The sequence below is a fragment of the Astyanax mexicanus genome, chromosome 15 (genome assembly GCF_023375975.1).
Source record: "Astyanax mexicanus isolate ESR-SI-001 chromosome 15, AstMex3_surface, whole genome shotgun sequence".
Lineage (NCBI taxonomy): Eukaryota > Metazoa > Chordata > Actinopteri > Characiformes > Acestrorhamphidae > Astyanax > Astyanax mexicanus.
The window spans coordinates 44611609-44628324 of NC_064422.1; the positions used below are offsets into that span (position 1 = coordinate 44611609).

At 36.4% G+C, this 16716-nt stretch overlaps 1 protein-coding gene across 2 annotated transcripts in view; it reads right to left on the minus strand.

The window, feature by feature from the left end:
- Positions 1 to 16716, minus strand: part of pkd1b (polycystic kidney disease 1b) — an 87770-nt gene that overhangs the window by 13782 nt on the left and 57272 nt on the right. Inside the window, exons 26-37 of one of the 2 annotated variants that reach the window (XM_049464640.1) lie at positions 16400 to 16523; positions 16100 to 16252; positions 14764 to 14828; positions 14502 to 14683; positions 11060 to 11174; positions 10028 to 10194; positions 6706 to 6908; positions 5406 to 5603; positions 3956 to 4110; positions 1602 to 1714; positions 1342 to 1480; positions 995 to 1117 (exon numbers count right to left, since the gene is read on the minus strand). In XM_049464640.1, coding sequence (XP_049320597.1) covers positions 995 to 1117; positions 1342 to 1480; positions 1602 to 1714; positions 3956 to 4110; positions 5406 to 5603; positions 6706 to 6908; positions 10028 to 10194; positions 11060 to 11174; positions 14502 to 14683; positions 14764 to 14828; positions 16100 to 16252; positions 16400 to 16523 — 1737 coding nt within the window. Of the gene's footprint in view, positions 1 to 994; positions 1118 to 1341; positions 1481 to 1601; positions 1715 to 3955; positions 4111 to 5405; positions 5604 to 6705; positions 6909 to 10027; positions 10195 to 11059; positions 11175 to 14501; positions 14687 to 14763; positions 14829 to 16099; positions 16253 to 16399; positions 16524 to 16716 lie in introns of both variants that reach the window. The other variant, XM_049464639.1, reaches the window with a different exon arrangement.

Consider the following 16716-nt stretch of genomic DNA (forward strand, 5'->3'; position numbering starts at 1 on the left):
TTGTTTAATACAGAGACTCATTTATATGGTATTTTATTTATTACAGAATAAACACAAAATACACAACAGTGTGGAAATGTTTAGTGAAAATTGGTCATTTGATGAAAACGTGGTTGCAGCATTGAGTAACATCACTGTGGAAACACAAACACACCCACACTGGGTGTGCAGGTAATTCTTGGACACAATTTAATAGCTTGATTTTTATTCAAAAAAGCTAAATGTGTAACTAAAAACCTGATTTATTAAAAGCATCTTCAAAACTCTATATGCTATTTGACCAAAAATGTGTTTATTCAAAGTGAGAAATGTATTATTAAACAACTATGCTGCGGACACACAAGGTCTGCAAGTTATTGTATTTTTTGCACTATAAGGGACACTTAAAATCCTTTAATTGTCTCAAAAATTATAATCCGGTCCGCTTTATGTATGAACTCTACAAGTCACGTATTAAGGAGCAGTTTCAGTTTAGTTTTCCAGCAGAGTATTAGCATTACCTACTAACCGAGCTTCAGAGGTGAGTATTATCGGCCTGTAGCCTGCTGCAAACCTCAGCTAGCACTGCAGGAGCAGCATTAGCATTACCGGAGGAGAGAAATCTATGTAGATTAACATCCAGTGCTTGTTTGACTTCAATATAAATATATATATATATATATATATATATATATATAAATTATGTTTTGTTCTCGCCACCTAGCTGCGAGACCTGCTGAAATAGAAGGAAGACATGGCGACGCCTCTGTTCCTTACTAGTATCGCATAAAATACGCTTTATAATCCGGTGCACCATATAGTTCGTAAAATACGGTATATTAATATAAACCCAAATGTTTTTTCTGCTAAATTGCTCAGCAAATGCCAACTGGAACACGTTGTTATATAAACATAAAATAGTTAATTGATGTGAAATGATGTCTACCTTGGAAGTAAGATGCTGATTTGTTCAGTATTTGCTGTATATTAGCTGTTGCTGTAGGTATGGACTCACTCTGCTGTGATCCAGTGATCTGTCTGCAGTTCTGACAGGATGAGTCTGGTAGAAACACTGTTGTTCCCCAGCAGAACTTCTTCAGTCTCACTGAAGCTGCAGGACTGGGCTGTGCTCCATGACCTGAGCAGAATAGGAATCAGTATTCAGGATTAATTAATAATAATTACTGTAATTGCAATGCATGCACCGTCCATCTGTTACTTAGTGGCCTCAAGCTCAGGCATACTTGGGCTCTGCAGCAGGACAATGACCCAAAGCTCATAAACAAGTCAAGTCCACCTCTGAACGTAAAACATGGTGTTGGTAGTGTAATGGTCTGTGGGTCTATAGGGGAGATATCTCACCAGGGCAGGAGGGAGTTAGTGTTGTTGATTTGGTGTTTTCCTTTTATGAGTTCAGACTTTGAATATGATAAAATAGAAGTTGTGGCCTCCGCTGATGGCTGGTCATATTTAAGAGCATCTTCAGCTTTTCCCCCACAAACTAGAAAAAGTAGAAATAAAATGATTTAAAGATAAACAGATAAATTATATTAATTAATTAATGCTCTGTTTCTTTAGTGTTTAAATAAAAAATGCAAACAAATTTAACAGCTGATACTCACAGTTTCTGAATCTTACTCTCTGCAGTCGTGATGAGCCAATCAGTGAGAGGGAAGGATTTTGGTAGAGGTGTGATATTAAGCTTTGGTCCATCCACTGCCAGGCATCCCTCCATCTAAATATAGAAGACAGAAACACTGTGATTGTCCTCTAATTCTATTTACCAGCTGTTTTTTGGATATTTATCAATGTTTATAAGACTTCAGACTGCACCAAAGAGCTGGGCGATACGGCCCTCAAATAATATCACAATATTTTAGGGTATTTCTGCGATATCGATATTCCTTGTGAACATTGAATTTTAATTTTTTAAGTTTAAGAATATACTACTGCATCAAAATAAATATAATTATGTTGGCACCACTTTAAAATAAGGCTCCTTTATAAAGGGTTTATAAATAGTTTACAAAAGACTTTATCGATGGTTATTAATTAGGTTCTAAACCATTAATAAGCAGCTACAACACGTAAATAGAAAGGGCAACAGTGGCATCAAATTGATGATGATTCCACATTAATTTATACTGTTAAACCTCAGATCTTACTAGATGCTTATATTATTTTGTCTTATCTACCAATCAGCATTAACATTTCTGTTAATCACTATATTCAATATAAAACTATAATACCATATTAAGTGACTAAACTGACATTAGATTAAGTGACTAAACTATATTAGATATATTTTACTGTTGTTCTTTCTATCTATGTGTTGTAAGTGCTTATGAATGTTTTTACAGTATTTACAATTTAATTTATAACCATTAATAAACTCCTTTATAAACTCCTTTATATTTAAAGTGGTACCAATATATAATATTTATACATTCAGTAGAAAAAAAAGTTTGTCTATTTCGTATACAGTAAATTACAAAGACTTTGTAAAAGATTTTGTATAAATAATAAAAGTGTAACCAAACAAAGAAAATGATAAAAAATAAAGTAATGTAAAACAGAAATCTACCACAAAATTAAAGTGCAGCATATGTAATGCATTGCATATAAACTGCAAACAAAACAAAACAATTAAAAGTCAATACAGTAAATAATGGCAAGAAATGGCAATAAATACAAAATAGACTGCTTTTAAGAAAATCCTAAAACCACCTTGTCACGGCAGGCTTTGCGACAGGGTGCACAATTTTAGTGAAATTTGGCATTTGATGTAAATGTAGTTGAGCTAGAGAGGCACTAAACTCTCTGATTTTAGCTGACTCCACCCTCAGCTCAAATTTGAAAAGGGCTAAAAAAAAAAATGGGAGGAGTAGTTTGGGAGCGGCATTGGGTGATGTATAGGTTTAGGGGCGGGGCAGGAGGGAGAGTTGATGAGCTGAGCTGCAGCACTGTGATAGTGGAAAGCAGAGACGGAAATTACTGCAATAAAAGTGTTTTTTAAAGGTTAGTAAATGTTTCTATGAATTTTAAGCAGGCCTGGTGTGTTTTATTACTTCAAAGGGACATATTTCAGATATTAAACTATGCTTTAGGTTTGTGGCTCCTTATGATAAATTTTAAATACTATGATGTTTAAATAGCTAAATACTTTTATTGAAATAGCCACACACCCTATATTAAAGAAAATTGTATAAAATTATGAAAAGTTCAAGTGAAAGTTAACATTCTTACCCTATGCTCCCTATTCTATTGCTCTATATTGCACTGGTCAGTTGCACAGTGAAATAAACCAATCAGTGCGTCAGTTGTGATTTCCTTTAAGAGTCGGGTGAGCTCTGACTTTGGCAGCTCATTTAAGGGAACCGCAATGTTATTTAATTTTTTATTCTGTTTATTGTTAATGTAAAAGCTGGGTTTGCAACACTAACTGAGATTAGTTTCACTTTTAAATCATGGAAACAACTCAGCAAACCTATCCTTAACCTATTCTTTATATTTGACTATATTTGATTAATTTATCTTAAGTTTATTTAAATGAACTGAATTTTTCCACCGTGCACTCCATCGTGAGTCAGTGTACATTTATTCCTAAACTCTGATGCTATTTTAATGACATGGCCGCAAGGCATGAAAATAGACTGTTGACGGGGATAGCAACAAGCACTGCAACATGCTTACGCAGGGCGTACGATAGGGCTCTATATGTGTAATAATGTGTTCATTCAGAGTAAATCTTGATTAACATGTATTGTTACACAGTGTTTGTATGATATTTAAATTGCGACACAAAATACACATTATTTCATATATTCACCCTGTCAATGACATTGTGCACAGTATAATAAGTGCCAGTATTAGTCCCCGTCACCCACCACCTCGCATTAGTCACTATTCTCCCTGCCTAAAAGCATGTGATTCATTAAATGACCTGATTATATAAAATGCGTCCTGTAAGACTCACCCTGTTAGAGCGGTGAGGTTGGGCTGGCCGCGCGGAGCTGAGATGATCGCATGTTTAACTGCAGCGTGGAGCATCCTGCTGTTCATCTCCTGAACATTCTCCTGATAATTCACCATCAGGACCACCAGCAGGAACAGCATGAAAACCAGACAGTCCTGAATAAAGAGCGGAAAACAAGATACAGGACAATTTAATAACAGCACATAGTTAACAGCTTCAATCTTTATAAAGCTTTTATACAGGTATTATTGCTTGGGATTTCATTCAGTAGCTAAAAGTAGTAGTATATTATATATTAATTGTGGTATATTATATTTATTCTTGAGATTTTAGAATTACAATGGAAGAAATCAGTTTATGGGTTTATTATAATGTATTTTAGCTCAGTTATAGACCTATAGTCGTTGCTGAAACACTTTTTATAACTTCAGCCTGAGTGGGTGGGGCTAAGCTATTGTAGAGTGTAAATATATACAACTCTGAAAAAAAATGAGGAGAGCACTTCAGTTTCTGAATCAGTTTCTCTGATTTTGCTATTTATAGGTTTATGTTTGAGTAAAATGAACATTGTTGTTTTATTCTATAAACTACAGACAACATTTCTCCCAAATTCCTAATAAAAATTTGGAGCAAAATTTAGAGCATTTATTTACAAAACACTTAGAATTGTCTTAAATAACAAAAAAGATGCAGCGCTATTAAAATCTAAAAATAAACAATTTCATATTCATAAAGTAGTTTTAAGAGTTCAGAAATAATCAATATTTGGTGGAATAACCCTGGATTGTTTTTAATCACAGTTTTTTTTCATGCATCTTGGCATCATGTTCTCCTCCACCAGTCTTACACACTGCTTTTGGATAACTTTATGCTGCTTTACTCCTGGTGCAAAAATTCAAGCAGTTCAGTTTGGTGGTTTGATGGTTTGTGATCATCCATCTTCCTCTTGATTATATTCCAGAGATTTTCAGTTTGGTAAAATCAAAACTTAGCATCATTCAGTGTTTTTATGTTTTTCTTATTTTCCTACATAGTAAATGAATAGTAAAGTGATCTATCAGATTATGAAGGAACACATAAGGAATCATGTAGTAACTTAAAAACAGTGTTAAACAAACCAAAATACTCTGTGAAGAAGCTTTTAGGTGCTCTTATCTGAGGAGCTGTTTACTTGTAGTTTCTGAGGCTTGGTAACTTCTAAACTGATGAATTTATCCTGAGCAACAGAGGTAACTAATGAGTGCCGGTTTCATCATCATAACATTTTTGATGGTCTTTGCAGTGACTGCACTTGAGGATACTTTACTTTCAAAGTTGTCAAAATATTTCTATTTAGATTGTCCTTCATTTGTGCTTAAAGTAATTTATGTTATTTACTTAGTTGAGTAGTTATTGCTATAATATGGATTAGAAATTAGATCTGAAATGTGTATTATAGGAATCATCTCACCCTCATTAGAGCCCGTAGTGTTCTGACTTTCCGCGCTTCCTCTTTGGCCTGCAGGAGACCGTATCCACAGGGAGGATGAACTTTAACCCCCTGCTCCTCACTCATCTTCCTCACCACTGTCTCCTGAGCCAGCCTGTCCTCCACCTCTGGATCCACAGGCTTCACCACGGCAGCCAGGTACAAGGCCCGAACACACACCTGCAGAAATACATAACAATTAAAGTGATGCTCATTGCTATTTTACACTCCACCAACAGTCCATTTACACTTCTTCCACCTGCCTCGCCTAAACAGCAGCAGAGCTTCTGAATATATCTACACTGATGGGCGTGGTGTTCTGGTTATGAAATGAGGTGTGTTCAGGTACATTTCTGGAGTTATGCTTGTTTATCTTGGTAACAGAAAACATAGGTGCGCCACTGACCGAATAAAACCCAGACAGACGCCAACAGTCAGACGTTCATCGCTATCTTGGCAACATTATAACACATAAACACACAGCAGCACAAACCTTTTATATCTAACTTTTACATCAACAATAAACAGAATAGTAAATAAAATAACATTGCTGTTCCCGTAAATGAGCTGCTGGAGCTCCTTCACAGCGTCAACCAGCAGCTCAGTTTCCTCTGCTGAGAAGCGTTTGTTGGACACGTCCAGGTAACTGCACCATTAAAATAGCAATCCACCAAAGTCAGAGCTCACCTGACTCTTAAAGGGAATGATGAGCAAGTAACACTCTGATTGGTTTATTTCATGTTACGCCCGAAATTAACCACACCCATGATTAATAAAGAGAATTAAGATAATTAGTACATGATTTTTATGCTTTACGCTTAAGAAGTACATTTCCCATCGTTATGATAGCGAAGACACACAAGTATGGTTGATGACTCACCTACAGATTGTTCGAATTGGGCCCTTAAAGTCTTTTAAATTTCTCAAAAAAAGGACTTAAGGAAGTCTTAAATCCATCTTAAGTTTTTTAAGCTTATTAATATAAAGTGGAACTAATACATTATGTATGGCATTTTATAGCATACTATGGCTTTTTCAAGTGCGTTCAATACTTGATTTTAATTCGTCAAAAAAGCCATGCTGGGTTATCATGCACTCTCCTTAAGAACCTGCTGACTATTTCATATTTCTCAAGAGTCTGAAAAGCTAATCTCATTTACACAATGGGAAAATTGCCAGCATTTATGGGTTTAAGTGTTCCTCATGGGTTAAGCGTTCCTCATGGGTTAAGCGTTCCTCATGGGTTAAGCGTTCCTCATGGGTTAAGTTGTTACCAGCTCACCTTGAGAGGCTCTATCAGCAGAGTGGATGTGAGGAAGGCAGACAGAGCTGAGATGAGCCACATCAGCACCACAGAATTAGAGAATCTGCTCCCATATAATCCCACCATGGCCAGGCAGGTTCCCAGTAGTGCAGCCACCAGCAGATACACCACAGCCAGCACGCCGGAGGGGAGCATCATACCTGGATCACCACGAGCCACACCTGGTGCATTGTACACAAAAGACTCAAGTTTAGTTTGAATGTCAGAATCTTCATTTAATATAAAGGTGTTGATGAACATGACTCTTTATTGCAGGCTCAGTAGATATCTGAGTCCAACTCAGAAGAAGACATGCAGGTCTTTACATCATACAGGGGTTGGAGATTGAAACTGAATCACCTGGTTTTAGAGCACATTAATTGATTGTGGTGACGGACAGTTCTGGTGGAAACAGGAGAGTTGAGGTGAACATTGAATTCTGCGTGATTTGATCAGACGTGGTTTTATGTTTTTTGGATACAATCCGGGTTAGCACTCGAACATCCCTTTCAGACAGCTTCCTCTTACAGCGTCCACAGTTAATCCTGTTGGATGTGGTTGGTCCTTCTTGGTGGTATGCTGACATTACCCTGGATACCGTGGCTCTTGATGCATAACAAAGACTTGCTGTCTTGGTCACAGATGCTCCAGCAAGACGTGCACCAACAATTTGTCCTCTTTTGAACTCTGGTATGTCTCCCATAATGTTGTGTGCATTGTAATATTTAGAGTAGAACTGTGCTCTTACCCTGCTAACTGAACACTCTGCTCTTACTGGTGCAATGTGCAATTAATGAAGATTGGCCACCAGGCTGCTCCAATTTAGCCATGAAACCTCCCACACTAAAATGATGACAGGTGTTTCAGTTTCATTGTCCAACCCCTGTACATTTACCTTTACACAATGGTCCCTAACAGCTGTTTTAGTGTCTTTCTTTACATCACTCACTCAATGTTTCTGTCATTAACTGCTTTGGATTTCCTTGATTTACCTGTTCAACATTTGTTACTTAGTACACCAGTGACGACTTTCTTCTTTAGGACATTTCAGTCAGTTGTTCTGGCTATGAATGTTACTGGTTATTCTTTTAGCTAAATAAATGTTAATGTACAATGTTTGTACAAATAAAATCCAAATCTGAAACTGAGCGATCAGATATTTAGTCACGGTTTATAGTCTAAAAAAATAAATAAAAAGTACAGTATCACACCTAGAGGGCACATGTACTAAAACCTTTGCTTTTCTCAATTGTGTATCCAGATGTAAATACCTGGAAATGAAAGCTGAAATGTTGATATAAAATATCAAAATAAAATACTTAAATTTTAAAAATTGCCACTCCGCTGAAGTACAGCGTTATACAGGAGTTTCACTTTAGTTTTTCCAGCAGTATTAGCATTAGCTGCTAGGCACTAACCATTTGGCCATTCAAAGGTAAGTATTATCTGCCTGTAGTCTGCTGCTAACCATGGCTAGCACTGCTGGAGCAGCATTGGCATTACCTGCTAAGCTCTTGTTTTTGGCCGTTCAGAGGTGAGTATTATCTGCCTGTAGTCTGCTGCTAACTATGGCTAGCACTGCTGGAGCAGCATTAGCATTACCTGCTAAGCGCTTGTTTTTGGCCATTCAAAGGTAAGTATTGTCTGCCTGTAGTCTGCTGCTAACTATGGCTAGCACTGCTGGAGCAGCATTAGCATTACCCGCTAAGTGCTTGCTTTTTGGCCGTTCAGAGGTGAGTATTATCATCCTGTAGCCTTATGTGTTTACCTTGTTAAAAAAACAACATGGGACAAACTGATAGCTAATATCGCCCTAGCTTACCAGATTACCAGAACACTTAGGGTTCCACTGTGTAGCTCTGTCAGGTGGTTAGCCGCTAATGCTAATGCTAATGCTAATGCTGCAGAAAATTTGGGAATCTAAGCTTACTGTAAATAAACAAAAGTGCTTTACCCACTCGAATAAACAGTTTTTAGGACAGAAGTCTGTGTAGATTAACATCCAGCACTCGTTTGACTTGTTTGACTCGTCTGAAAATGTTTTTTTTTTAAGAATTACACTTTTGTGTACTTAACTTAGCTCAGAGTTAGAAGGGAAACATGGCGACACCCCTGTTCCTAACAAGTGCTGCTTAAAATGCACCTTATAATATCCAGAAAATAGAAGTTTATTGATAGTGTGCCTTATACTGTGAAAATTACAGTACTTCTATTATAATATTGCAATACTTTTGGAGGGGACTGTAATAGGAGTAGCTTGGGAACCAGTGCACTGCAAAAAATAAATATTAGCAATTGAAATGATCTAATTTTAAGGCAATAAATCTTATTCTTTTCTCTGACAAGAATATTTGTCTTACTAAGTATTGTGTAAGTGTGAGATTGTTTTACTTATTTTAGGAATAATGATCTTTTTCAGTCTTACTTAGAATTTCCAACTTACTGTAATTAATTTGAACTCAAAATAAGTTATTCTGATTCTTGTGTGCAAATTTAAGCCACAAAATAAGGAATTTTTGCTTGATTTGAGCTTTACTTTTCTCATTTTGGGACTTTGTGATTGTGGCTTATTCTAAAAAAATCTTACTAGGAAACATTTGCTCACTGTATTGGCAGATTTGTTTGCTTAATTTAGGCATTTACGTCTCAATTTTCATGTATTTGGTCTAGTTTTTGCCAATGGATTTTTTGCAGTGTGTGAATATAAAAATAAGATATTTAACCCCTTAACGCCTGTTGTTGCAAATATGCGACTAACCGTTTGATTCAATCAACCTGCCAAGATAGCGCCTGCATTCCCTCAATGCCTGTTAGTGCATATTCGCCACGGACCTAGGAACCTTTGACAATTTACAATTCAAATGAATCTAGAATTCAAATTAATGAAATGTTTCCTGTAATATTTGTGTATATTGTGTTGGTGACAGTAATTGGTGTTATTTATTATTGAATGCCTGCTGTTGGGTGCATAAATAAAACATTGATTTTTCACTGTTATATTACTCTGTTATTGTTATCTTAGTATGGACCATTATGTCTGCTGTAGCAAATTTGCAACATACCAAATTTACCCCAAATAGACCATATTGCCTGTTGTTGCAAATTTGCAACATACCAAAATTTCTATTTATTTTTGTGCAAAAGTGAAATTAATAATCTCAACAATATTTACTATCTACTTAAAGGTAAAACACACATGAAACATTTTTTCATATACAGCTACATTAATTCAGGCGTTAAGGGGTTAAAATATAACCTCAATTCTATTATAGACTATCCTCTGACTGTTATCTGCACTCACCTATGCGTGTTTTGGAGGTGGTGCTGCAGGAGTCTGGAGGTAGACTGGGCAGGAAGGTACTGGCCACGCTGCACACCGACAGCGAGGAGGCGGATTTATAAAGCCCACCTTCATACACAGGATTATCCTCATTCAGCTCTGACCACTCACTGCAGGATCTGTCCGGACTGGAGGAAACACATGAAATAGAAGTGAATTAAGCTGCAATAATGCAATTATATTTTCCTGAGGACAATTACACTCATCATCAAAAGCTTAATTACACTCAGTCAAAAAAAAAAAGTTGTACCTAGTGGGAAATATGGGATTGCAATGCTTTTCTGTGTAATCCCACACATATTTAACTTTGTTATATCAACCTAATCACATTAAAAAGATCCTGCAAAAAAGTAGCTCTATACTTTTCTAAGGTATGGTCTGCCATTCCAACAATACAGTGTTCGTCCACAAGCTAATATTGCTGAGATAAAGTCAAGCATTGACATTGTTGGCATCACTGTAGTGCTTATATATACAGCTCTGGAAAAAATAAGCGACCACTTAAAAATAATGAATTTCCTTGATTTTAGCAAATTGAAAACCTCTGGAATATAATCAAGAGGAAGATGGATGATCACAAGCCATCAAACCACCAAACTGAACTGAACTGCTTGAATTTTTGCACCAGGAGTAAAGCAGCATAAAGTTATCCAAAAGCAGTGTGTAAGACTGGTGGAGGAGAACATGATGCAAAGATCCTTAAAAAAACTGTGATTGAAAACCAGGGTTATTCCACCAAATATTGAATTCTGAACTCTTAAAACTTTATTTTCTGTAAATAAATGCTCTAAATGAGAATGTTTTTATTTGGAATTTGGGAGAAATGTTGTCTGTAGTTTATGGAATAAAACAACAATGTTCATTTTACTCAAACATAAACCTATAAATAGCAAAATCAGTCTCTTTTTTTTCCAGAGATGTATATATTAAAATGAATTAAGTTGAATGAATTCTACAGTTCCTTCAGCTTGGTGAAACGTCCATAATACTCACAAATCAGATAAAAACGTCTCATTGGGTGAATAACGGCCACTGTCGGATGTGGTTGGCCCTGAGGAATCAGTGCTGGATAGGAAACGGTCTGCAGAAACAGACTCCAGCTCCTCTTCTGAAATTACACACCAAGGTAATAAATACAGATCATTTCACTTTCTCATGTTTTCAAATCCTATATTCAGCATAACATTTAAACAAACTGCTCTCTTGTCCTTCAGGAATGCAAAAAGTAAAGTAAAGTACACAGTAATCTATTCACTATACCATACGAGACTAAGAGACTGATAACACTCCAGCAGCAGCATGCGTCAGCATTATACTATACAGTCCTGATAACATATCCCATTAAAAGTACAGAATCTGACATTATCACTGCGTTATTCTAAAGTACTCTGATAACATACACTTGTTGGCCTTATTTTTAACACCTGCATTTGTTTGTACACCAATAATAGAAGCTGAGTCAATCTTTGGGTCAACCTTCTTATTTCTTATTGGTCAGTGGGATTTTCTTAAGCCAGAAGTGATTATAAAATATAGAAAACCAAAGCACCATGAATTCAAGACAAAACAACCATATTAAACATATTATTTTGTGAGAAATGTAAAGATAGCCATGCATTTCAGACATCCGGATATCATATATTTAAATTTCAACTTTGTTTTATTTTAAAAACAACAAATCTAAATTAGCTCCACTCACTATTAGGGGTGAGAATCACACAGTATCTCAAAATATGATATAATTTGGATACTGTGATTCTGCGATAGTTCATAAGATAAAATACTTTAAAATAATCCAATACCAGAAATAATTATGGATTTATTGGTTTTAGGTTTATTAACCCTATTCATTTTATTATAGCACCACCATGTGAAGTAATAAAGCAGTAATTTTAGTAAATATAATTGGGGGCGGTCTTGGGCCCAATCCCATTTCACCCCTTGGCTCTACCACTTAGCCCTGCCCCTCTGTTTTGCATGTTCATTCTATCAGTCTATTTTTGTTAGGTTGGAGAAATAGGGGATACATGACTCTTCAAACTGAGATTTTTTAAAGGTACGCTCCAAACAATATAAATATATAAAAATCACTTTTAAGATGGCACTGGTACAAGCGACCAAAGAAACTGGTTTATTAATAATGTGAATATTAGTTAATGTAAACACCTTTTGATTTATCATTTATCTATTTGTTTAATGAATTACAGGATAATAAATTAGATCAATTTCAGGTTTGGCTCTTCTTGAAAATATATGAATGGCTTTGCATGTTTTAGAAAAATCGAATATGCATGCATATAGTGAGTTCGTTTTTTTGTCGTGAGTATCAATTATTTGATATTTTAATAACTAATTTCTTGAGAGAAATTCAAAAGGAATGAGTGGACTTGCTTTTAAACATGCTTTTTAAATGTCACATTTAGACGTTTTGGTAACAGGTCTGAGAAAAATTTAAACATCTTCGGATTAAAAACCTTGTAAAAAATGAAGTAAAACTGCCTGAGATTGAACAGTACATATTTTGAATATATATGTTATTAGAATATATTAATATATGTGTTATTAGATTCAGAGTTTAAAAAGTTTAATTTGAAAGAGTTACAACAATCAAATGGCACCCATTCGGTGGAATGGCCCTTATAATAACCATTAATAAACTCCTTTATGAACTATTAATAAATCCCTTCAAAGGAGCCTTATTTTAAAGTGGTACCAAAATAACATATAGCCTGAGACTACCAAGAAAACTAAGAAAATAAGATAATCCTTTATTAATCCCACAATGGGGAAATTTACAATGTTACAGCAGTACAGAGGAAAGGACAGAGAAACAGGTCAAGAAAAAATATAAAGAAATAATGATAAATCTATATATACAAAAAACTATTACAGGAATATATAAAAGATACTTAAAAATTATATATAGTAAAGAAAAAAAAAATATATATATATACATCTAGTGCATAGAGATATGATTATGGTAGGGTGGACCAGTATTATTGCACAAAGAGTAACAGTGAATATCAAATAAATAGTAGATAAAAAGGTGAGAAAAATATTGCACGTAAAACATATTGCACAAATGGTGAGCATTACAGCTACGCTGAGTAGTATGTGAGTTTGTATGAAGTACTAGGATAGTAAACTAGTGTTAATAATGCTTTGCGAGCACTGTTATTGTGAATACTGTATATATCCTTTTTTATTTCATCTAATTTAAGTCTAATGTAATTAATTAATATAGGGTGACCATATTTTTATTTGGGTAAACCAGGACACCTGGCTAAATGATGTCAACACCTAATTTGCATAATACATGTTTTTGAAGCTGTAAAGGATTAGGGTTGTGGGAGTGAAAAAAGTGAGTAAAAAACACCCTAAATATGTGTCAGGTTGCGGGCAGGAAGGACGAGGAGAGCGGATGCAAATGCGAGTGAATTTATTACACAAATAACAAAAGACAAAAATAAACAAATACACTGGAACGAAACTGAAAACAAGAAACACGGGGAAGAGAGACGCAACCATAACAGGCTAACAAAGCACAAGAACCGACACGAGGGAAAGGGAGCACGGACTATAAATAGTGTAACACACACACGGGAAACAGAAAACACCTGGGGCTAAGGGGCGGAGTTACAAATGAACACAGGTGAGGGCAAGAAACACTGAGGAACACGGATCACGTGGGAGACACACTCACAGTCACAAGCAGAGACAGGCACAGAAAAGGTAAATAAACACAGAAACACGAGAACAGACAGGGACCACGTGACAATATGTTAGAAATTATACAAATAAACAACTTCTGTTGCTTTTAAAATAGGCCGTCACAACTTCATTTTTACGTGAATCAAAAATGAGTTTTTTTGCCGTGTTCTTAAATGTTATTATAAGAGCAGAAGTTAGACGGAACTGTTATTCCACGTTTTTTTTAGGGTTTTTGTTTGTTTTATTTAATTTGTTTACGTTTTCTTAAGTTTTCTTTATTTTTAAAGCTATCATAGACAAATTGTTCAATGGTTCAATAGATATTTAGCTTTTTACAAAGAGGCAGACACTGTGGACAAGGTGAGTGACTCATACCCCCCCTTAAGAGCAGGGCTACTCTCACTGAAGCGACTCAGGGATTATGTCACATGCAGCACCGTGCGCAGTGCCCTAGTGCCTGTAAATTTAATGGTCCAATGAAGGTAATTTAAAAACCAGGTCATTTCCTCACTTTTTGAAAAAAAAAACCTTGGACGACCGGGACAGGACGGGAAATACGGACGTTTGGTCACCCTAATTAATATAAGTAAAGATTTATAAGGCCTGACTGTAAAATGGTAAAAATTACTTGATCTTCAATAATCTTCAATAGTTTAAAAAAAAGAATCAGGACAAAATGGTAAAGAAAAAAGGGGGGATAGAATCGGCACAAAGTCCATCTTACCTGAGAGCGAGGGAGACTGTTTCTTCAGATGTGGAGAACTACCAGGTTCATAGTTTGGAAGCTCAGATGTTGGAGAAGCCAGTGGTAATTTTAGAAGTGCTCTTTTTCTCTTGAGGAGTCTTGTGGGTCCCATCAGCTCAGGCAGACCAAAAATACTGTCATTGGATGTCCACTGATCAACACTGCTACAGAGATAAGATTTAGATTTCTGCTTAATGCAAAAGTTTTATTTAACTTCAGTAGCTTTAAAACTGTGTTTTACCTTCCATTTCCAAAGTTTGAAGCTTCCCAAAATTCAGATTCTAACTGAGGATTCCCCGCCGACTCCTTAATAAAATAAAAACAGAGATTTACTGTTATAAAAGAGTGGAGACACACTGGAAAAGAAATTATCCCAATTATCCCCAATTAACTCAATCTATCACTAGTGATGCTCCAACACCAGGAGGGTAAAGACTAGCACACGCCTCCTTCGATACATGTGAAGTCAGACTCTGCCTCTTTTTGAACTGCTGCTGATGCTGTAGCATTGCTGAGTATCACCACAGCGCTAACGCTCGGAGGAAAGCGCAGCGACTCAGTTCTGATACATCAGCTCACAGATGCTGCCTTGTGCTGATCCACATCACCCTAGGAGTGATGATCTACTGTACCCACCCAGAGAGAGCAAGGCCAATGGTTCTCTCTCAGGGCTCCGGCAGCTGATGGCAAGCTGCATGACCGGGATTCAAAACAGCGATCTCCAGATCATAGTGGAAGTGTCTCAAGTGACAAGTTATTCTTTCTACAAACATAATCCTGTGGTAGGACAAGGACAACACATGGCAACACAGAATAAATGTAACTTGCTCTTACAGCCTACAACATCAAGACCTGGCAGACACAATATATTCAATATACAGTACAGTACAAGGTACAAGTGCCCCTTCTCATTTTATGTTTTTTTTTTAATTTATTTTTGTTACTTTATATTGAAGACAATGTAAAAAAAAATAGAATATCATTGAAAAGTTACTTTGTTTCCGTAATTCAGTTCAAAATGTGAAACTCATTTATTATATAGATGTATTAAAAACAGAGAGTGATCTATTTTAAGAGTTTATTTCTTTCATTGTTCATGATTATGGCTTACAGCCAATCAAAACCCCAAAATGTCTTAGTTTCTTAGAAAAATTTAATATTATATAAAAAACAATTGGTACTTTTGTTACGCAGTGTAGGCAGTGTGCCAAGTCCTGCTGGAAAATGAAATCCGCATCTCCATAAAAGTGGTCTGCGGGAAAACACTGCACTGACTTTGGACTTGATAATAAAACACAGTGGATCAACACCAGCAGATGACATGTCTCTCCAAACCATCACTGATTGTGGAAACTTCACACTAGAGATGCGGATTTAATTTTCCAGCAGGAGTTGGCACACTGCCCACTTTGCCAAAAGTACCAACTGGTCTTATATAATAGACTAATAGTCTTCTGAGACACTGATTTTTGGATTTTCATTTATATATATATATATTTGAAGGGGATGTTAAATCCCAAAGTACTACAGACAGTCTATTAAGGATTTAAATATGAATAAAAGAGGGATTTTCTCACAGTAAAAGGTGATGGACCCTCTTGTGTGGAGGATTCCCGGCCGGTGGGCATGGACAGAAAGGATGAACAGGAAAGTCCTGGGTGACTGGGGTAAACATCCATCTCTACAGTATCAGACACAGGGGAGGGAGGAAGCGACAGCTCCATCACCAGCTGGAACACAAACACCGTATCACCACCTGCACACACTGTTATCACCAGCTAATCTGAACTCTTCTCATGAACGCTGCGCTCTTATCACTGTGGCTTTCTGATATGAGAGAACGCGGCACACGCGGAGGAAGTGAGGGATTTCCATGCCTTGCTCTTTGTGTTTCTGAACAGGAAGGTGAGGAGGGTCTGCAGAGGGAACATCACAGCCGCTACCGTCATACCAACCAGCACCGTCTCCCAGTTCACCAGCATCTGATCAGCCACCGGACCACTGCGGTGAGAAAATAAAGAGAATTATTATTTATAGAAGTGAGTTATATGCTGTTATGTGGAACATTATCAGAATAACGTGCCTTTAGGCCAGGGGTGTCCAAACTTTTTTTGTTGGGGGCCAGAAAGAGAAATACATTTGAGGTCACAGGCCACAGACTCTGTAATAAAACAAATAATGAAATATACCACTT